Source organism: Ptychodera flava, chromosome 22, assembly GCF_041260155.1.
Source record: "Ptychodera flava strain L36383 chromosome 22, AS_Pfla_20210202, whole genome shotgun sequence".
Lineage (NCBI taxonomy): Eukaryota > Metazoa > Hemichordata > Enteropneusta > Ptychoderidae > Ptychodera > Ptychodera flava.
Window position 1 is genome coordinate 1,886,070 of NC_091949.1, and position 24,382 is coordinate 1,910,451.

The following is a 24,382-nucleotide window of genomic DNA, read 5'->3' on the forward strand; positions in this document are numbered from 1 at the left end:
GGCAAGCCAACAGAGCTAGAAGTCTGATTTTTGGTATATAGGGATAACTATGGGATACAATTTTTTTGACAAAATATCACATGACCTCGATGACCTTTGACCTCAAATATACATACTTGTCCATTACGCAGTAACAACAAGGGCTACACCCTTCATATTTGGTATGATTGGAGACCTTATGGTATCATATGCCGTACCTCATTAAATATGCACATATCTAAATTTTGGCAAGCCAACAGAGCTAGAGGTCTGATTTTTGGTATATAGGGACAACTATGGGCTACAATTTTTTTGACAAAATATCACGTGACATCGATGACCTTTTTACCTCAAATATACATATTTGTCCATAACTCAGTAACCAAGAGTCTGATACCCTTCATATTTGGTACGATGTTAGACCTTATGATGCCACATGCAGTACCTCATTAATTATGCACATATCTAATTTTGAGCTAGCCAATAAACCTAGTGTTCTGATTTTTGGTTGATAGATGTGACATAAGGAACAAAACTTTTGTTGCAAAAAAGACGTGTAACTGTGATGACCTTTGCCCTCTCTGGTGACATTTGCCTTCTTTTTCCCACTTAAGATTGCTTTGGCTTCGGCATTGCTGCTTGCAGCTATATTTTTTCTTCTTCTTCTTTTTCCTCTTCTTCTTCCGTAAATTCTTTGCAAAGCTAGATCTCCAAAACTGTTGCACGCAGCCTTTTCAAACTTGCAGGGCATATTAGGCATACCCAGTACTGGTGCACCTGACCCTTCACACGCTGAGAGCTGGGTACCTAATTTGCATGCATAATGAGGATTTTGCTTCAAACCAACACGCACACCCAGCGCTCACAAGTGACAGTTGGTCGGTTTTCTCCGTAGTGGGAAAATACAGATTTTCATTAAAGCGCTCCATAGATTTTCAAGTTGTCCGTTCTATGCGTTCCTAACAAGTGTTATCATAGTCTAGAGGGAAAAAAAATCAACTTCTGTGGAGTAGTATTTCGTGAATCCCTGATGTTATTTTTGACCGCGGCCAGTGCAAGGTCCCGTTAAAAATTGCGTCGTTTTCGTTAACAAGTCTTTGACGACCCCAATTGAGTATTTTCTCCAAGACCAGACCTGCATTACTTTGTGTAACCAATTATTTTTGGTGTTCAAGGTCTAGTTACTGAAAAATCGCCGGCGAAACTTTGCTCTAAATCTGACTTCGTCACTCTCTATTCATACTTAGATGGCCGCCAGTTTACACGCACATATACACTGACCGTGGACGTACCACTTCAGTTACAGGGTACGTGGGTATCTGTACGTAATGTCCGTCCATGCACAGTATCATGCGTGTCTGTGCAGCGTCTGTGGCTTCGCCGACACACATGCACGGTGTAGTTATTTATACGGCAAAACAACGTCCGGGTTTACACGTCACTTTTAATCAACAATTAACCCTAACAATTTCAAAAGAAATGTATACAGAATCTTTATACACAAGATAATAAACAGTAAACTTCATGAAAGCATTAAACATCTTACCACCGGGTATCAAATACGTGGAGTTTGCTGAACGCTGGGGTGAGGTCATCGCATAGTTACAAGTGCGTCGTTCGCGTTAACATTGTCCTACACTGTTCCAATTCATACAGAATGCGGGAACACCAATCATGAATGTGTATGCAGAGTTTGAATGGGGTTCACAGCCTTTAACCCTTGTTTCTTAGCCAATCGATCTACAGATGCGTATCCCCCTATGTTTACGACGTTGCTATGGACCAGGCCACAATGCTACGGGGAAAATAAATGTCCGTTTCGCTTACTTTATTGCAATAAAACTGCACAAACAAGGAACCTGGTGGTTCATTACTCTTCAAAATGCTTATACATGATTTTTGTTTTTGTTTGAAAAGGAACGAGTACGGATTAATAGAGCAAGAAATTTCAGGTGATCCGTATCCTACGGTCGACAGGGCTGCCATGATGCTTCTCAAGGCTGCATCTCAAAGAGAGGCTGTCTCTCATTATAATATCATTTGCATGCCTTGAATTTATGCAAATCTGGTACCCAGCTCTCAGCATGTTCATATTTTGATTTGATACATGACAGGCTGTTATTAATTATTTAAAATTTTAATTTCACCTAAGTTGCATAAAAATTGAAAAATCGAAAATCTGTTAAGAAACTTTTTAGACCATACTACTTAGATGCTACATACCAAATTTCAAGAATTTTCACCTTGCAGTTTACAAGAAGAAGATTTTTAAAGTATTATTTTTCTGATTTTTTCAATAACCTTTGACCTCCCCTTTACCTCTGCAGCTGAGCTATACCAATGGCTTTTTCTGGCCTATGTCAGAGTCCTGGGGGGCCGGGGGCTAGTGACTACTGAACAATGACCAACAGGGGATCAAACTGCAAATCAATATTTTGAGGATTAACTTGACCTATGACCCTAGCACGTTTCTCTACCTCATTGATTATGTACATATCTAATTCAGGCCTTCAAACTAGAGCTAGAGTTCTGATTTTTGATACACAGGGACATGTATCACTGTTAAGTTTTTTTAACAAAATGTCACATGACCAGCACATCCTATACCTCATTGATTATGCACATATCTAATTCTGGGCAAGCCAATTGAGCTAGAGGTCTGATTTTTGGTATACACAGGGATAACTATTGAAAAAAATATTTTTCACAAAGTCATGTGACCTGGATGACCTTTGACCTCAAATATACATATCTGTCCATAACTCAGTAACCACAAGGGCTACACCCTTCATATTTGGTATAATGGGAGACCTTATCGTACCATATGCGGTACCTCATTAAATATGCATATATATAAATTTTGGGCAAGCTAACAGAGCTAGAGGTCTGATTTTTGGTATATAGCATTAACTATGGGATACAATTTTTTTGAAAAAATGTCACATGACCTTGATGACCTTTGACCTCTAATATACATATCTGTCCATAACTTAGTAACCACAAGGGCTACACCCTTCATATTGAGTATGATGGGAAACCTTATGCTACCATATGCCGTACCTCATTAAATATGCACATATCTAATTTTGGGCAAGCCAACAGAGCTGGAGGTCTGATTTTTGGTATATAAAGATAACTATTGAAGACAATTTTTTTCACAAAATGTCACATGACTTCGATGACCCTTGACCCCAAATATACATACTTGTCCATTACTCAGTAACCGCAAGTGCTGCACCCTTCATATTTGGTATGATTGGAGACCTTATGGTACCTCATTAAATATAAACATATCTAATTCTTGGCAAGCCAACAGCTAGAGGTCTGATTTTTGGTATATAGGGATAACTTTGGGATACAGTTTTTTTGATAAAATTTCTTGTGACCTCGATGACCTTTGACCTCAAATAGACATATTTGTCCATAACTCAGTAACCAAGAGTCCTATACCCTTCATCTTTTGTATGATTTTAGACCTTATGATGCCACATGCAGTACCTCATTAATTATGCACATTTCTAATTTTGAGCTAGCCAATAAACCTAGTGTTCTGATTTTGGTTGACAGATGTAACATGAGGATGACGGGACGCTTGCATCTAAAAAACTGTGCACTTTTTTGGGCTCTTACTGCATTGATAATATGCAATCTAAGGGGCGACGTCAAAAGTTCAATGTAGGATAAAAACTTAATTCCCTTAGTTTCTCCCCAAACCCCCCCCACCCCCCTAGAAACTTAATTGACTAATATTGAACCTGTTGCCAGGCTCTTTCTATGTAAAGCAAAGCTAAGGATCAGTCAATTTAGGGGTGAAATAAAGTAATGCATCGTTAAAGCCCCACTAGCTGTAACTCTTGAAATTTGTTGACCTCAAATTATCTACCTATTCTCTCCTTTCTGAAATCTACCCTCTGAAGAGATATGAACTTTTACTGCATTAGGAAACCATTCCTTTCAGAAACATTTCACATGTAAATTAAAATTTTAACGGTCATTTTGATTTCCTGGCATTTTCAAAAATTGGTAATATTAAAAGGAATCAGAACATACAATGTCACAGTTGAAAACATTCACCCTATGCATTACAATTTGGACTACACTGTGCAGTTTATATGAAGATTTCAGTGAGGATATGCATAGTATCAAGGTTTTAGCTTTTCTGCATGGGGCTGTGATTTAATGTTTGGGAGAGCATTTAATCGCAGTATAATCTTTATCTTGTTCAAAATTGCATATATAGCCCCGGCAGGTAGTTATAAGTGTGTACACAGACCTAAATGACTACATTGTCACCAACTTATTTTAGTTTGAAAGTAAAATAATAAAAATAATGCTGAAAGATACAGCTAGTGGGGCTTAAGATTGGGAACATACTTTAACTTTGTGTTTCATCCAATGTAAATACAACATACTAACACAAACTTGAAGTTCATCAATGAATGAACAAGAACAACAACAATAAAGTTCAGGTTTCTCCTTCCAGAGGTATAAAAACTATCTCAACTGTCCTGGTGGTTGTAACAACTTAGTTCACACTACACTCCATTCAGGGGGACTACACGTGCACCAGAAATGTAGCAAAATACAATTATAATTCCGAGTGCAACCATATAGACAGTAGAGAAACTACCGTCTATGTTGCAACAGAGGCCAACAGCCTGCATTGTTTACACTAACTAGGCCAGGTGCAGCTCTGCACCGTGTTAAAACAACTCCATCCGCTGGCTTCAACACGAAAGTGTGCATTTCTGCTCTATTTTTTCAAAATATTCATTCCCTGGCAATTTTTACCTTAAATCGATTTGTAGGATAGAAACTTTTTTAGGTCAAAACCCCCCCACCCCCAAACTAAAAGAATTAAGTTTTTTATCCTTCATTGAACTTTTGACGTCGCCCCTAAAGTAGTTATATCAGATATTATCAGACATAACATAACGCTTAGTCAACAACTTCAGATACCAATAGCTTGGCCGGTACTACTTTATGCAAAGGTACTGTACAGTGAAGCGGCACAAACTCAATCTCGTGTAAACCTTGACAACAGTATTATCATTTCAGGACATCAGAATTTGTTCCTACTTTTATTAATTTGAACTAACATATGGCTTGTAGTATATTTATAGGTCCTATTCTGTGAAAATTAGGGTACAATGTTCAAAGGAGTTTAAGGCGAACAATTATCTGTATGAGTGAAGTGTGTAAGGCAGAGATGTCTTCCCTGTACACCCATTTAATCGCTATCTCTAATCACATATTGCAAACAGCTTACGAGATGGCAAATAACTTTAATTAGGAGCTCCATACCCCTTGAAACCCCTATTTCAAGGGGTGAATGTGCATTGAATATGCATTGCTTTTTAGATGGAAACGTCCCCTAATGGGAACGAAAGTTTTGTTGCAAAAAAGACGTGTAACAGTGATGAATTTTGCCCTCTGTGATGGCATTTGCCTTCTTTTTCCCACTTAGATTGCTTTGGCCCCAGCATTGCTGCTTGCAGCTATATTTGTTTTATTGAAATTCATGTGGTGAAATAGCCACTTGCAATTTGCATCGATCGCAGCCTGCCATGCCTCCACCAGCGCGGGGTTGATTAATTCTCTTCCGGGTACAAGCAGACTTCTATCCACTCTCACCGTCTCGGAACCAAAGTTCTTATTGCACGTTCGCTCATAAGTATCTCTGGCACAGGCAGATTAAAGGTATACTGTCACCTGTTCCAATTTTACCACAGTTACCATGGAAAGAGAAAATCTTACCAATCACAGCTTTAAAGCGGGTGGTCGCTTTTTAAAAACAGCACCCTCACATAGACATTTTGAATACCAAGGAACACCCCTTTAACCATATATGGGCATATTTAGATTACAGGTGACTGTATACCTTTAATATTCATGTGACCTCGAGGTCATTGGAACGTACGTCAATGAACTGCTATTTTACCTGTCGCGCTCTGTAGCCATGGTATTGCCACAGTAACGCGCGGCAGTTCGAATTCGTTCCAGCACGCACACAGTTATCTACAAATTCAAATAAAAAAATGCCATTTTCTCTTTTCAATGTTTATTTATTGTTCTTTCTTTTGAGTATTCATATATACAGCCTTGGTAAATAACTTTGAGTGCAGTAGGGGTCACTATTCAAGAAAATACATCATCAGCAGACGATTTCAGAGGGGATTTGCCCAAAGGTCAGAACAGGTCAGAGCCTTGTTTCTTCCCAAATAATTACACTATTTAAAAGTAGTTCCAATGCTAATTATATTTTTTCAGTTCATGTTTTGCTATAAACTTATAGTAATTTGTTTTCAAACTGATGAACATTTTTGCATTTAGGATGGACTTTGTATTTTCTGCGAGTTCGTCTCAGTGTCGGTTTTCGAGCTGACTTCCGGTTTGTGTATCAGTATGTGGTGATTTACCACGTAAACAGGACACCTGTGGCAGAGTCACTTATCGACGAATCGAACACACAAGGAATTGTGGTTAATGCGCGATAAGAACTCTGCCTGGAGATTGACTTCTATCGCGACGATTCAAATGTGCTCGACATGCTCTATGAATGTACGTAGCGTGGGGCCACTCTCGGCGTGCGGGGCCGTTTTCAATTGTTTCCGTCTTCATTTCGTGTTGTGTGCCGAACATGGAAGTACTAACGCATACAAACTAATTTTCTGTCAAATAAAAAAGATATTTATGAGAATTAACAGCACATGTTGGGGTTAATGTCTTTCCCTGCCGTTCTCCGCCCATTTTTAGACCGTACAACTGTAAACTCGAACATGCCTAAAAGCATATGGGATACATTCAGATAGGCGCATTGATATGTTTACATGTGTAACCATGTAGCCGGGTGATCTACTAGCAAGGGCCTGTAACCTCCATAAATGTAATAATCTCCATAAATGTAACATCAACGCAATGGTGACACTTTGATTACCAAAACCTTCCCCTATATCTAGGCTTTCAGAAAATGTATCATGTGCGGGGATTCTGAGCTTATAAAACACCAGAGAATTATTAGATTAAAGAGGTCAATTTCTTGTCTTCGAACCTTAATCCAATATGATCAGGGTACTAATCATAAAGTCTTACATCTGTAGATGTAAATATGACAATTTTGTATGAAAAAAATGCTTGGAAATTTGGTTTGAAAGGTTTCTGTTTCTTTCCATTGTCATATTGTATATTTGTGGAAGTTTGTGTCTGTGTAAGTCAAGTAATGCCTTCTATACATATTCCTGGTTTGATGCTTTAAAATTTGGTTTGACTAACTTTGCTTTAAAATAGATATACAGTTTGTGCTTGGAAGTTTCCCCATATGTCTATGATACTCAGGGCTCGAAATTAACGTTTTACCCTGGTAGTCCACTTGGGCTACCATTTTCTGAAGTTGGTAGCCCAGTAACAATGGCTGGTAGTCCATGAATATTTTAGTTTATGGATACTATACTCGTCTGAGTATAAGCCCCGGTTCAGCAACACAAAATAGCAGTAAACTAGGGGCTTCAACTCGAAAAACCCCATGTTATGTGTCACGAAGGCTTAATTTATGCTAATTTATGTACATTTTAACACTTTCTATCACTTTCAAAATCGGCTTACACATCCAAAGAAATTGTTAGTAACTTGAGTAAAGAAAAACAGAAAAAAAATATTCTCATGATCTTTATGAACTGGCATGCCTTGATACACCGGAGTCTCTCTATACATATGTAATACATTATATTGACACTGATCGACAACCATAGATAAAAGACAGCGAAACTCAGCCAAGCTTAACTGACATAGTGTTTGATATTACTATTTCAAATCAAACTGACTGCACAATCTCTTGACATGTAAGTGACAGTTTTGTGAAATTTCAGCATCAAAACCCCAAAACTTGACACATAAGTACGTCTTATATGCTGCCGATCAACAGCATAGTGTGAACTGGCATGCAAAGACTACACACACACTATAGGGAAAAAGTGCGTGACTAGAGCGAGAAACTGATGCTTTCTCGCAATCGGTGAGAATATGTTCTTATTCTCACCGCTGTCGGTGAGAAAATTTTAATCTCCACTGGAGATTGGTGAGAAATGCACTCCTTGGCGAGAATCAAGTGTGAGAACAGATTCTCACCGGTGTGAATTGAAATTCACTGGCGAGAATCATCAGAATTGCTGTTCATTGGCGAGAATCATAACGACTCCGAAAGGCAAGTCTTGATGATTCTCGCCAGTGAATTTCGATTCTCACTGTACTAAGTGAGAATTTCCATTCTCACCGGTGAGAATTTGTTCTCACACATGATTCTCGCTAAGGAATGCATTTCTCACCAATCTCCAGTGGAGATTAAAATTTTCTCACCGACAGCGGTGAGAATAAGAATAGATTCTCACGATTGCGAGAAAGCGTCAGTTTCTCGCTCTAGTCACGTACTTTTTCCCTATAGTGACACAGAAAAGCAACTCAACATTCTAGTATCAAACGCTCTGCATCTTATGAAAATAACGACACAGCAATGAAAATTATAATAGTAACCAGAAAAGTGTTGGACATCGCAAGCCAAGTATTTCATGTCCCAGGCTTTGGTAGTCCGAGTGGGCTACCATTTTATGGACTTTGGTAGCCCCAGGGAAAAGTTGGTAGTCTGTGGACGTGGGACTACCGCTAATTTCGAGCCCTGATACTGCAATACTTGTTTAACTTGGTGGCGGTTTTGGATATACCATTATCATGTAGCTGTGTCAGCATCATTACCAGTGGCAGCTCTAAAGAATGCCAATTCTTACATGAAGTCTCCTATTGTGAAACCATAGATCTTAGAGAAACCAAATATTGTCTACATTAATTCTATGCAATACAATATTATAACAGTGTTTCAGCCAGCTTTTGCTAGCACGGGGACACAGTGACCCATAGTAGGCCTAAATGGGGGACAAATTAAATTTTTTTGGGACATGTAATGTATTTCAATAAAACAACACAGTACGGTGTCATTATGTGTCATCATGACCTGGTACTATATTTGGTGTTCAATAGGCAAGTCAGATGAGTGCATTAATGGTGTTGTGCAAAATTGTGCCAACATGAAACTTGCAGTATCATTAAGTTTACTGCTACCACGTGGTATGCGCATAAACTGCAGGGCTCCCCCTAAGTCACCAAGATGATTAGCCAACTCATTAGCCAAATCAAAAATCTTGTAGCCACTTTTAACAAATTTTAGGCAGTTTATGATCTCAAGCGTGGCAACAACTTTCTTGGTATTCAGGAGTTCGAAATTTTTTCAAATCAAGATGTTTTGTATTTTACATTAAAGAAATATTTGTTCAGTTTTTATTGCGTTAATTATCTGTGTTTTTATGACAATAAAGTGATAGAAATATTTTTTAATTTCTGGTGGTAAACTTTTACCACAAGAAAAAAAATTAGGTGGCAATTCTAAAACTCAGGTAGCTATGTGAAGTGTATATTACCCCAGATACAGAATATTTCTGTAGCATTCAGTCAGTGTTCACAGAATGGCAACTTATACATTTAAGCTACAAGCTCCTAATGTGGCAAATTTATGCAGTTTTTAAGTCATAACGAAAAATTTTTGAGCCACACAGATAAAAATTTTTCATGCAGGAGAAAGCATTTGGTTACATAGTGGCAATGTAGATACAATTATTGTGGTGTTTAAGGCCCTGGTGTTGTGTCATAGTTTTGATCAAGCAGGCTCAATAGCATCTTAAGCATAAGTATTTTTCTTGAGACAAAAAGGGTTTGGCCAAACCCAAATCCTGTAAAACAATACACAATGATATTGTTCATTTAATTTCCCAATGTTTTAGAGTAATCATTGTTTTAAAGATTATGATAACATTTTAGCCCAGAAATATTTTCATTTATATTTTGATATCATCAAGAAATGTCTAGTGATGTTCACTATTATATCATTAAACTGGTGGAATCTGCAGAAATATTAAAATCATTCAGAATCACACCATTTCTTGTATAAGTTATAGCAGTTTGAAATATGCCAAATGGACAATTTTAATAGCTCTACTTTTGAATTGTTGCTTTGATGTTAAGTTACCATGCAAAATTGCAGCTCTCAAATGTGAAGATTTGAAAATGAATATGCTTACTGCAAGCACTGTTGACAATTTCCCTTTGCCATGACTCTTAATAAAGTATAATTTACAACTGATAGTCAAGCTAAATGCCATTAAAATTGGAAGGCACCAAGAAATTTCCTTTTAACATAAGATTGTACCTATTGGCCCTCCCTAGGTGGTTTCTTTTGAACCATAATTGTGTACTTAAGGGGTCTTCATCCATGACATCATGTGAGATGACCCAGATTTGACCTTTCAGAAAACCTCAGTTTTTCTCCTTTTCACTTGTACAATGACTCTGTTTGTGAAAGTTTCCTTAGAAATTATAGTTTTTACCATCAAACTGAGTAGCTGCAGGCCAAATTTTGATGCAAGCAATGTAGGTAAAATTTGAACGCAAGGACGACCGGTACGCGGCACTCACCTTGGCAAAACCAAGCCTCAGTGTCTTCATGGACGTTGTACATCCGTGATGTATTGTAGTATCGAACAGCAACAATGTTTGTTTTATGTACCAGGGAATTTGTAACTTTGTAGAAAGGACAATTTTTATTTATAATTTACCTCTTTTTTAGTGTTGTGTAAAGCTCATTGAGATTTTTAAAATGTAATGCGCTCTATAAGAAATAAATATTATTATTATTATTATTATTAAACTGTTTCAATACATCGCAACTTTGTTGGAAGGAGGGTAAACTGTTTCAACATCTTACAACATTTTATTGTTCATAGCTGTTGTTTTCTGTCCAGGAGGCACAACTGTCTAAAAATTCAATAGCCACTAAAATATGGCCTACTCAGATTGCGTCATGGTGACCCACAACGGTTATTTTATTGGGACAAACAAAAAAAAATTGCGTCAAATGTCGCAATGCTGCAGGCTGGCTGAAACACTGTATAAGAAGACGCCTCTATTTTCGTATACAAATTGTATCACTAATTATGACATACTAGATTGCATGGTATTGCCTAAGTGTGTCTGATCAACAGTTGCAACAGTTGCCAACCTTTTTATACTTCAATGGACAGTGCATCAAAAATTTTTCAAATGCACTTGACTATGAGTATGAATATAAAAGGTCCATAAAAGCTATTAAATATTGTGTATACACCCACTCTAGCTTGTCACGTGTAACCAAATGTGAGCACAGTGTCATTTTCATGCTATTTTTTCTTCTTTGATACCTCTGAACCTGAGATTAAAACTTCTGGAATATCTTTGCAGTCTTATATTTTCATCAGTTTGCTCTTTCAACTGCATGCCAAGAAAAATAACTATTTTCCAGTACTGAATTACACTGTTTGACAGCCACTTGACTTGGCAACCTTGCAGATCTTCCAAGTCCTCCGCTGAACGTTCCAATGACGGTTCAAAGTCAACTTGTTTCTCGTCCACTCGCCCTTTAGCTCTGCTGTCAGCAACGCGGAGCTTATAAAATAGGTTGATTTTCCGTTGTCGTCCGTCGCCCGTTGTCTGTCAACAATTGCCTTCTCCTCTGAAACCAAGTCTGATTGCTTTGAAATTCATATGCAGTTCACTTTGGATGACCTCACTTAAGTTTGTTCAAATCGTGGTGAAATTCGCATATTTGTATTTTTGGGTCATTTTTTGCTGTTTTTGGTAAAAATATCTTCTCTGAAACTGCTTGTTCCATTGCTTTGAAATTTGATATGCGGTTTACTTAGGGTGACTTCAGTTAGATTTGATAAATTGTGGTGAAATTTGCATATTTGTATTTTTAAGGCAATTTTTGGTCAAAAAATCTTTAAAAATCTTCTTCAAAACTACCGTTCAGATAGCTTTGATATTTGGTACATATGTTCCTATGGATGATCTACTTCAGATTTGTTCAAATTGTGCAGAAATATGCAAATTTGTATTTTTAAGGCAATTTTTGACACTTTTGGTCAAAAATGTGTTTCTCAAAAAGTACCGGTCCGATAGCTTTGAAATTTTGTATACAGGTTTCTACAGATAAACCAAGTAATTATATTGAATTTCTGATGAAATCTGTAATTTTGGGGCAATTTTTAGCTCATATTTGGTATGTACAGTGGAATTCGATCGAGTGTCCGGTTTGCCTTGCAGAGCTCGACGAGTTTACATGTTGCTTATCATTAGAAAAGTAAACCTTTGCAACAAATTAAGTCTTTGGTGTTAGATTACAGCGCGTTTCCCCATACACTGACTAGTCTACAATCACGACAGTCGTTTCAGCATGCCACTCACAACAAGCTTGACACTGCACTACTCATCATCAAGATTTCTTTCAGGTATTTACATGTACTTTGATTCGGGAAATACAACTCTGACGAAACTCACTGACATATTTTTCGAGTGTCGGATCTATATCTCGAAGAAAGTCCTCAACATCAACCAGACTGACTCTGGGCGCGTTCAGTTGAACACTGCTTCAGCAAGGTGAAGGAAATTTTGAAGGCAGAGAGATATTGCCGTCTCCTCCATGCTAACTTAACCGTTGCCGTGTATGATGACGTCCGCGATTACGTGCCAAAGTACCGCGAACTATTTTTGAAACACTGGGTGTTATTTATGGCACAAAATGTACAGTGTTGGTTGAGAATTGCACTTGCATGTGTAAAATCGACACTTTTCTTCTCGTCTATTTTGTAGCTGTGTCATGTATTTGGGAGAAGTGTCCAGTAAGAAAGTTTCATTTAACTGAGACAAAAGAGAAAGAAAAAAGTTTCATGCAGGAGGTGTTAAGAATTTTCGGGTTGATAATATTGTTGTATTGTGTCATACTTATCAATAGAGTAGACTGCGCTGGACCTGCTCAGTACAGACTATGCTAAAGGGACCGTTGTCGTGATTACTGACATCGAGAGGAGACAAGTTTATTTTGAAAAAAATTTACGTGTTTCTTCATAAAGTTCCCTAATTAAAATAAACACCTAAAAGAAAACTCCGGTGATGTGTATGTGGTGCAGTGTGAAGTTTATTGTGAGTGGCATGCAGAAACGACCGTGTTGGTCATAGACAAGACAGTGTATGGGAAACGTTCACTGCGCGCTGTAATCTAACACCAAAGACTCAATTTGTTGCAAATGTTTACTTTTCTATTGATAAAGCAACATATAGACTTGTCGAGCTCGACAAGGCAAACCGGACACTCGATCAAATTCCACTGTATATAAATAAACCAAAAAGAGCTTATAGGTGAGTCGATGGCATCTGTACGTCTGTGGGTATGTATGTGCGGATGTATGTCTGTCACACGCAAAGGCTCCCATACCGCCAAAGCTACCATCTCAGTATTTGGTGTACAGGTACAGGGCTTGACAATTCCTATTGCCCGACGCCCGGGACAAGTGAAATTTACGTTCGGGCAAGTCAAAAATAAAATCTGGTCGCCCGCCGGACAAGTTGTTTATACAACTTCTGGCGCAATCAACGCAAACCTAAGTTACGGTTTGTGCACGTGTCGCCCGATTTGCGTTGTCGTTCACACAAAATAAATGTCAATCACTGACTGTTTTCGATACAATTGTGACGTTCTCATGAGATTCACTTGCCGACTCACACAATGTTGCAATTTTTCGATGATCGACATGAAATTGTTTCATCGTCCAATTAAAAAAGTTGCTTAAAATATGGCGTAAACAGCATTTCTTTGTTGTATGCTGACTGCTCCACCCCAACGAATTAGGTAAAAAATTGCAAAACCTCATCATATTGCTTATCGGCGATCGACCGTGCAGTACTTCAAAATCATTTATGCGGCCTCGCGAGGAAGACGAACATTGTTGGCAGATAGTTTGTAGAGTGATCGCTGTAAATATGAGTATTTCACGGTAATATTTCCACTAACACAAACATGGCATTGTGCATTTTCGCGAGCCAGAGCGTAATTTCTGCAATTTTGTGTTTTAGGGGCAATTTTTGCCATTTTTGGTCATAAAATTTGTTTCTCAAAATCTGAAAGTCTGATAGCTTTGATGTTTGGTATACAGGTTCCAAGGGATTATTTTAATATATGATTTATTGTAATTATGGTGAAATCTGCAATTTTTATTTCTTGGGGCAATTTTTGCCATTTTTAGCTCCACTGTCAGCAACACGGAGCTTATCAAATAGGTTGATTTTTCGTGCGTCGTCGTCCGTCGTTGTCCTACGTCAACGATTGCCTTCTCCTGTAAAACCACAAGTTCGATTGCTTTGAAATTTTATATGCAGTTCACTTGGGGTGACCTCACTTAAGTTTGTTCAAATCGTGGTGAAATTTGTATTTTTGGGGCATTGTTTGCTGTTTTTGGTAAAAAAAATCTTCTTCTCTGGAACCGCTTGTTGGATTGCTTTGAAATTTGATATGCAGTTTACTTAGGGTGACTTCAGTCAGATTTGTTCAAATCGTGATGAAATTTGCATATTTGTATGTTCTGATTAAATCTGTAATTTTGTATTTTTTGGGCAATATTTGGTCAAAATATGTGTATTTCTAAAACTACTCATCTGATAGCTTTGAAATTTGGTATACAGCTTGCTATAGATGAACTAAATTATATTTAATGAAATTATGATGAAATCTGCAATTTTGTATTTTTGGGGCAATTTTTTTCCATTTTTAGTCAAAAAATGTATTTCTCAAAAAGTACTGATCTGATAGCTTTGAAATTTGGTATACAAGTTTCTACAGATGAACTAAGTAATATATATTGAATTTCTGATGAAATCTGCAATTTTGTATTTTGGGGGCATTTTTTGCCATTTTTGGTCAAAAAATGTGTATTTCCAAAATTGCTCATCTGGTAGCTTTGAAATTTGGTATACAGGTTTATATAGATAAACTAAATGATATTTATTGAAACTATGATGAAATCTGCAAAATTTGAATTTTTGGGGTAATTTTTTCCATTTTTGGTCACAAATGTGTTTCTCAAAAAATACTGGTCTACCAGCTTTGTAATTTTGTATATAGGTTTCTACAGATAAACTAAGTAATATGTATTGAATTTCTGATGAAATCTGCAATTTTGTATTTTTGGAGCAATTTTTGCCATTTTTGGTCAAAAAATTTGTTTCTCAAAAACTACAAGTTGATAGCTTTGATATTTGGTATACAGTTTCCAAGGGATTGTAATATATGATATATTAAAATTATGGTGAAATCTGCAATTTTTATTTTGGGGCAATTTTTGCCATTTTTTGGTCAGAAAATTTTAACTACTCGTCAGATAGCTTTGGTCGACATGTTCTTAGGGATGATCCGATGTGATATATTCAAATTATGATGAAATCTTCAATTGTGTATTTTTGCAGCTGTTTTAGCCACTTTTGTCTGGTCTCTGAAATGAGCTATCAAAGATTTGCACCTTCTTCATCAACATGTGTCAAAAATAGTTATTCTCTACATAAACACAGCGGAGCTATATCGGCCGTTAGGTCGCTTGGTAAAATTCTTTTCGCCGCATCCTAATGTTCTTCACCTATTTGGTCCTTTTCCATTCTCTCTATGTAGCTTGCAAAGTCTCCCTTTCTATGTTCTTATAAACTCTGTAGACTTACGCTCATGCGTAAAGTGACTTAACATGCCATGAATGTAAATTATTAATACTTATAATGCTTCTTTGTCTCATTTTTGTCTTTTAGGTCAAATTATTTCAGATGGATGATCTGATGTGTAACTACAAGAAATGCAGAAAACATCTGTCAACTTTTTCATGGGTTACATCCTGTTCTCGTATCCTTATATGATATGAATATAAATATTCCACCATCCATCATTTGAATGAACTTATCTTTTGATGAAAATGAGCCAAAGCCCAGAGTAGATTTTAATCCAAGGGGTCATGGTTTGCACAAAGTACAACATGATCATGCAAGGCAGTATGTGCTTTGAAAGTGAAAGACGTTAAAGTGTCAATGCCATGCCCCAAACGACATTCTCTAAATACTTTCCTCTAGGGTTGTTTTGTCAAATGTATCGATACAAAAAATGTACAACAAGTGAAATTTTGGTACTTTTGTAGGACAGCTGCAGGCACCTGGCTTGACTAGGCCAGCTGAGCCTGTGAAGCCAACTGTTGATCAGAGACAAATGACGTCAAATGTCCTATAGGATATACATGATATGTAAGTCAGACATATTGAAGGACTTCTGAAATCCCATTCACAAATAAAGCTAAAATCAAAACAGTCTGGCTGACGCAAGGCATTGGACAAGCAACAGGGTACCACGTACTAATATATACGCAGTCATCACCATGGATGTTAGCGACAGTGCATTTTTATACTCATATGATGGGAATTTTTGTCAGGGATGATAGTGTTGCGGGCAGTTTTTTAGCTTCGCTGTCAGCGACGCGGAGCTTATAAATAGGTTGATTTTTAGTTGGCTTTTGTCGCCCGTCAACAATTGCCTTCTCCTCTGAAACTGCAAGTCCCATTGCTTTTAAATTTTACATGCAGTTCACCTGGGGTGACCTCACTTACGTTTGTTCAAATTATGGTGAAATTTGCATATTTGTATTTTGTGGTCATTTTTTGCTCACGTGTTCACACACGTGAGCATATGGTTTAGCCATGTCTGTGTGTGTGTGTGTCTGTGTGTCTGTGTGTCTGTATCCCCATTATCTCAAAAACGGCTGAACGTATTTCAGTCAAATTTGGTAGACATCTTCAGAATTCAAATGGCTAGAACTGAAAAGGTTTTGGTGGGCATGGCTTGCATATTAATGAAGTTATCACAGTTTTAATTTTTCTGATACATGGTAGTCTATGGGAAGCCGGTATCTGTGGTTTGAGGGCGCTATCCCCAGTTACACTCTGGCTAGACGATGCTGAAATTAGACTCGGATTCGGTTTCGGATTCAGTTTCGGATTCGAGAGACTGAAAGAAATTTTATATTTTCAGCCAATTGTTACACTCTGGAATACTGGATTTTCCTTACTTTCCCTGGACCCTTTTTTCAGCTAAAATAATATCTAATAACACTAAACAAAGTGAAAATAAGTATATAGGGATAACTTAGCGATACAAATTTTTTGACAAAATGTCATGTGATCTCGATGACCTTTGACCTTAAATATGAGTATATGTCCATAACTCAGTAACCACAAGTGCTACACCCTTCATATTTGGTATGATGGGAGACCTTATGACATCACATCCTGTACCTCATTAATTATGCGCATATCTAATTCTGAGCCAGCCAATAGAGCTAGAGGTCTGATTTTTGGTATATAGGGATAACTTAGCAATACAATTTTTTTGACAAAATGTCATGTGACCACGATGACCTTTGACCTCAAATATACATATATGGCCATAACTAAGTAACCACAAGTGCTACACCCTTCATATTTGGTATGATGGGAGACCTTATGACATCACATCCTGTACCTCATTAATTATGCGCATATCTAATTTTGAGCCAGCCAATAGAGCTAGAGGTCTGATTTTTGGTATATAGGGATAACTTAGCAACACAATTTAACTTGATTTTAGTCATTGAAACTTGCTATATACATCAAAGATACTGTGATATAACATTATTGAAAGTCAAAAGACATGCCTAATTTGCATATTAAATGAATTTTCATACTTAGGGATATTCATCTGAATTGACTTGATCAAATTGATGTAACTTGCTATGTACATTTCAGACACTGTAATACAATATTATTGAAAGTCATTAATCATTTTCTCTTCAGCAAATTCCTAATTTGCATGTTTAATGAACTTTCCTAATTAGAGATATATATCTGAATTGACTTGACCAAAGTTGACAAAACTTGCTACATATATTGCAGATACCATGATACAACATTATTGACAATCATTAAGCATTTTTACTTAAGTCAATTCCTAATTTACATATTTAATGAACTTTGCTTATTAGGGATATATACTGGGATTTACTTGATCAAAGTTGGCAAAACATGACAACATTGATGATTATACCTGGTTAAAACAATATCGAAAGTCATTTCACATTTTCATGTCAGCTAATTTACAATTTGCATATCTAATGAGCTTTCACAGCTCGGCATATATGGCTTGAAGGACTTGGCCAACGGTAATTACACTTGCTATATAAAATGGTGATACAATGACAGCAGTCAAAGAACTTTAATATTTTATTTCAGCTAATTACATATTTGTATACTTCATGACCTTTGAGAATTAATCAGCGGTGATTATTGTTCATTATGTTGATCATAATACTTTCAATGAAGTTGCAAACATGTGGCAAAGGTTCAAATTTACACATAACTGTATGAAACACGTGAGCATTTTCAGTTCATATCTGGTTTGCTGTTTTGGTAAAAAAATCTTCTTCTCTGAAACCGCTTGTCCGATTGCTTTGAAATTCAATATGCAGTTTACTTAGGGTGACTTCAGGTAAATTTGTTCAAATTGTGGTGAAATTTGCATATTTGTATTTTTAAGGCAATTTTTGTCATTTTTGGTCAAAAAATCTTTAAAAACTTTCTCCAAAACTACCGGTCAGATAGCTTTGCTATTTGGTACATAAGTCCCTAGGGATGATATATTTCAGATTTGTTCAAATTGTGTAGAAATATGCAAATTTGCATTTTTAAGGCAATGTTTGCCATTTTTGGTCAGAAAAATGTGTTTCTCAAAAAGTACTGGTCTGATAGCTTTGAAATTTGGTATACAGGTTTCTACAGATGAACTAAGTAATACCGGTATATATACAGTGTTTGATCTAGAGTGCACCATTTGCGCATTTTGCGGAAAAAAATCAGCTATGGCGCTATTTTCACAGGCCATGGCGCCATTTCGGGCGCAATAATTCAAGGCCAGCGCCTGGTAATTTGTTTCTGCCAGGCCACTATATTTTACACCCATTGCTCTAAGACAAAACAAGGATATCAGGGAAAGACACTTATTTTTTTATCCACTTGCCCTTCGGGCAAGTGGGGGGTTCAGTTCACTTGCCCGAATTGGAAAACCACTTGCCCAGTATAATTTACGTGTTTGAAAAAAGCTAAAACATTGGTTTTTCATTTCACACACTTTATTTTGAAAATTATCATGTTATCATGAGAAAATGTCAGACATTCTCATAGGGTTCTCCTCACACTTCTAAGAGTGCTGGATGGCTCATTTATATTAAATTAATCATCAAAGCCCCACTAGCTGTATCATTTAGCATTCTTTATGTGATTTTACTTCTGAACTAAAACAAGTTTTTGGGAATGTGCTCTTTGATGGGTTGGAATACAAGTATTGTTAACTGCCCAGTGAGACTGCATGTGCAATTTTGAACAAGAAAAATAATGTGTGCCCAAACGTAAAATGGCACCCAATGCAAATATAGCAAAAACAGTGTACACCGTGCATATATGCATTTGAATATTCACGGAAACAACAGAGTAGTCCAATGTAATGCATAGTGTTGAATGTTTTCAACTGGGACAAAAATTTTTTGTTTTCTTTGTAGTATGGTGGGAAATCAAAATAATGTTAACATGTAAATTTACTTGTCCAATTTTTCACTAAAGAATGTTTTGTAAAGCTGCAAAAGACTATATCCTGTTAATGGGTAGAATTTAAAGAAAACCAGAAAAAATAGGAAGCCTTTTCATGTCAACAAATTTCAAGATTTACAGCCAGTGGGGCTTTCATATTCATAGAAAAAATTCTAACAGTTCATATGTTTGTATGTTTACTTTCTTGGGTCTTAATGTACAAATAATAACAGCCATTTTAATTGTACCTTCAAAGTATTTTTGCAGTTAAAAGTTTTAACTTATATATACAGAAAGAAAAAAATCTGAAGCTATAAAGGAATGTTTTGAAGCTTCTGAAAAATAATGTACTTCTTTGTCATATTTTTACTGCGCTGACATCATACACAAGCCCTATGAAGTTTGGATTACCATTGCACTATACCAGTATCCTATGTTTTCTAATAACCTAGGTGGTCTTTTTAATGCTCATGCGCAGACTAAATAGAATTTAAACCAACAACCTAAGGCGTCGGTTTTTTCTATGTGTTTGAAAACTGAATTTCTCGATGTCAAACTCGCTCCAATTGCTTCTTGACAGTCATTTTAGAATGGGAAAATTCACAAACAGAGAGGTTGGTCGCCACGAACAAGTAACTTTTAGCTTATTCACCTGAAAATTAAGTCAGTGTTCATTGAAAATTCAAAGACTGGACCCGTTGACACCAAAGCTTGCTCTTGACTTTCATTGCATGCTGTCTTGCCACGATGCCACTCACTACTGTCACTCAACAAGTTTATAACATTGAAGAGTACGTTTTAGTAAAACTCCCTTTTTGTGGTGATTTTTCGCCACTGGACTTTATTTTTACATCATTATAAACGTTCATACAAAGCACAAAAACCACTGTGTGTTCTTTTTTTACCGTATCGACATATTCTGAGACACACAGTAACCTCACAGTCAATGCAATGAACTTTGGTGAACGTACGCTCAACCAGCTGAACAGCTTTTTCATATGCAAAATCAGCGTACGGTATTTAACCGGTGGTATTGTTTGAACTGCATTTTATTGAAAGCGATTACATGATTCTTTTCATCAACTCTTCATGCAATTTTATGAAAAATCTTATGGAAATGTTCACAATGACATAATATGAATTTTTTTTGTTGTTTAAGTCCGTGTTCCCTCACCAGAAAATCGCTCTCGTGTATTCGATTTCTAGGTATTATTTTTTTTTCACTTGTCCCGTCGGGCAAGTGGCATCGGAGGTTCACTTGCCCGAACGCGACTTTCACTTGCCCCGGGCAATCGACAACCCTTAGTGTCTTTCCCTGGATATACCGTAACGTGGTAAATATTCAATCACGACATTTTGCGACAATGACTTACGTAAGTTGGGATGACGTCTTTGACGGGACGTGTGCAGAAGGCCATGCTTAGCGCTAGTGCATGCCAGCGGCTATATGATGGTTACTATGCCGTGACTATATTTGTACATTGAGTGATTTTCTGATAAAGCTGTCGGGTTGTCTCCTCACCCACGCCTGACGATGAAGGAGGTACAATGATGGAAGGGTCAGAAACTGACACGCAGACCGATGCTGCCGATTCGCAACACAAACGCACCCCGCAGGTGAATACAATTTTGGAATTTTACCTTTGACTTTGATATGTGAGCTTAGGCTGTCCTGTAGTACGTTATGATCAAATAGCAAGCAATTCTTATACAGTATAACTATTTTACATGATGAAGTGGCCGGGACTGGTATTCAGTGCATGGTGTTGTGGACGCTAATTTCTGACATTTCTTGGGTTGATCAAAGTATCCGAGTGGCAGGGAATGGTTATGTTTGTAAACTGGCTGAGAGTTTCCGAGGACAAGTCACTTGTTTATTTATTCGTTTGGCAGTGACTCACACACCAGCGTGGTAGCCACGTGGGGTTTCCAGTCGTACAAAAACGGTTAATGGTATTTCATATTTCTGTCATCAAACAAATAGAGAAGAGAGTGAGTGTGTTTTTTGTCTCAGTTTAATATTTCTCTCGTATACGTAAATCTAGTATTTTACAGTTTTGATAATTTATTTTTTTCAACTTATTTACTGTGAACCCAAATTTTATGTTAGTCCGTTACTCTAAACTTGAAATTTTGAAGAAATATAAGATAAAGGACGCACTCTTAAATCTAAGTTTACTATTTCTCTGGATACCGAAATCTAGTATTTAACATTTTAATAGTTTATTTTTTAGCTCCCATAATTTATTTACCCCCTCTTTTAATTATATTCCTTTACTCTTTACTTAAAATTAATTCAGAAATGTTACATGTTAGGGTAAAATCTTTATTAAAATCAGATTTGGCATTTCAGTGTTTACAGCTCAATAAAAAAAATAAATCATATTTTCTTCTCTCAGGTGAAATGGCTGTCACAATGTCACTGGCTGTACTATGGACATGATGGATGGTAGCTGATGGTACATGTCTGCAATAAAACATATGCATAATCATCAGTATTGAGTTGAGAAAATGGTCAAAATTTGAAAAAATAATAAAAATGTGTTATTAAATTTTGACTCACCTATGTGTCTGTCTTTTTGTAGAGAACTGCCAGTCACTTCAGTAACTTCATATTATTTTATTAAAGGGACAGTAGCTGTCACTTTTAATAGGCTGCTTTTAGTGTTTTTATTCTGAGTATCAAAATGGTTTTTGTAATTCTTAAAAAATCAAGTTTGTCAACAAAGTCTGTATATCCACTCTATTTCTAGCAATATTTAATATATTTCTAGCAGTGTTATTGTTGACAGTTGAATCTAAATTAAATTGTGAACAATAAAGGTTTGCTTTACAACTAAAACGTGTATAACGAAAACGTAGTTGAATGCTAGTGAAATAACTTAAACACCGTCCCTCCACCCACCCGGTCTGGAAACAGCTCCTGTTTCTTTGTTCCGATGCGCGTTACGGGTAAACATATCAATTACAAAAAATCTGTGAATCTCTTACACCTTAAAGGTGACAAGTACGTGAATTTGCATGAAAAATATGCTAATTTTAACCAAAACGACCAGAATACACTGTGCTATTCACTACAGCGATTTTGCTGAATGAACTTGTCGAAATTGTAAAACAAACGTTTCGATATTGAGGTGGGAGCCTCATGGTTCTTTCACATTTTTATACATAAAAATTCATTTCTTTTCGAAGCTGTTGCGTACTCTTTTGGCCTCCAAAACAGATTGAGCTTGCAAGGAATCGCCGCTAGACAACTGTACGCGACTGTAACCCTAAGTCTTAAAACGGATAAACAAAGACGCAAACAAAATCACTAGCCCAAAAATCATCGTTTCGGACAAAAAAACATCAAAATAAGTGTCTCACCATTCGTAAAATATCGTAAATTTAATGTTCAATGACTGAAATATGCTGAGTGGGATTAGATTCAAACATTGGAAGGGAGGAAAAAGCTTTGTGACCGAAGAACCAACGTGCGCGATCAAAGTTTCAAAATGGCGTCGCGGCAAACTCAACAGCATTCCGAAACATCGAAAGTATAAATTTCGAGTAATGTTAGAATGAAAATCGATTCTAGAAAATAAACTTTTAGGAAGGTATACATCTCGCAAGTCAAAATTCACGGGGAATTTACGGTTGATCGGCAATTTTCGTTGTTCAAAAAACGCGTGGCCGATGTATGGTGGCCGCCATCTTGATTTTTGACAACAAATGCATCGTCGAAAACTCGGGCGTTTTCTACAACAGAACAGAGTAAACGACAAAAAAACGCATACTACCAATTTTAGTACTTTGTGCCCTGTGGGCACAAAGGTACTAATGTGATGACGCGCCTCTGATGTTGCATACAGTGGGCCGTATGCTGTGGACGCAGGTATCTCAGAAACACTTCAGTAACTTTTTCTGAAATTTGGTCTGGTGGTCACTTGGGCATGTATCTCAAACGGTCTTTTTTCTTTTTTTGATTGAATCATTTTAAAGTCACTTTTTTAGCTTTTTTCTGAAAACCACTATTTTCAATTTTTCTTCAAAACCACTGATTTGATTATTGTGATATTTGGCATGGGTGTTCGTATAGTTGCAATGCCGTCAGAAATGTTCAAAATTTGGTGATAAATGCCTTGTATTATTTTTAACAATATTTTTATCCATTTTTATTTTATATTTACTTGATTTTGCCTCGCTTTCGTTAAAGCTACCGTCTGCGCATGCGCACAACTCTAGGACAATTCTGAGTTGAAGAATCGAATCGGACGCCATCTTGTGTCTCGGTGTGGGTACATCTTTTACGTCGTGAACGTTTCACTGTGTGTTTCAACATGTTCTATAGTTATGAAGTTGACAATGATGCACTTTTGCGGCTGTCGTGTATTTTTTGGTACGAAAGGCGCCTTTGATCGACTGAAGAATGATGGCCTCCGTAGGCGATAAACACAGGTACCGGCAGGCATATCAGTTCTACTGAGGAAGCAATCCACTGGCCCGTATAGGCCAGGGGCTCACTTAGGGAAGAACCACATGATTCCGGGGGGGGGGGGGGGGGGGTATGGAGGATTTTGAGAAAAAAAATGTCACCAGGTGAAATAAAAGAAGAAAATTAAGCCTGTAATGGCTTGAGAAAAAAAAATTCTCATAACAGACAGAAATAAAAAAGGAATTGTCACAATGCAGTTGAAATGAGCAAAATTTTGGAAACTTCATCCTCATGTATTCTTTGCTGGCATGCTGCCATAGGCAGCGCAAATGTTTTTACCACAAGCAATTCTTATGTGTTTTTTTTTTCCCAGCGCTTACGATATAAGCATTCACTACTTTACACCTCAGTGCACTCGATGTTTCCCTTCCCTTTTCT

General features: G+C 37.0%; 2 protein-coding genes across 8 annotated transcripts in view; both read left to right on the top strand.

The window, feature by feature from the left end:
- The window catches only part of LOC139122446 (heparan-alpha-glucosaminide N-acetyltransferase-like), a 381,449-nt gene that overhangs the window by 351,719 nt on the left and 5,348 nt on the right, over nucleotides 1–24,382 (top strand). The gene's annotated exons all lie outside the window — the stretch shown is intronic.
- LOC139122447 (E3 ubiquitin-protein ligase CCNB1IP1-like) overlaps nucleotides 1–24,382 on the top strand; it is a 145,831-nt gene that overhangs the window by 4,079 nt on the left and 117,370 nt on the right. For 3 of the 7 annotated variants that reach the window (XM_070687824.1, XM_070687827.1, XM_070687828.1), the window contains exons 2-3: nucleotides 6,065–6,177; nucleotides 15,682–15,772. The exons of 1 other annotated variant lie outside the window; for it this stretch is intronic. In XM_070687824.1, the coding sequence (XP_070543925.1) occupies nucleotides 15,697–15,772 (76 nt within the window). In that variant the 5' untranslated portion in view covers nucleotides 6,065–6,177; nucleotides 15,682–15,696. Of the gene's footprint in view, nucleotides 1–6,064; nucleotides 6,178–15,681; nucleotides 16,165–24,382 lie in introns of all 7 variants that reach the window. 3 more of the 7 variants (XM_070687825.1, XM_070687829.1, XM_070687826.1) reach the window with 3 other exon arrangements.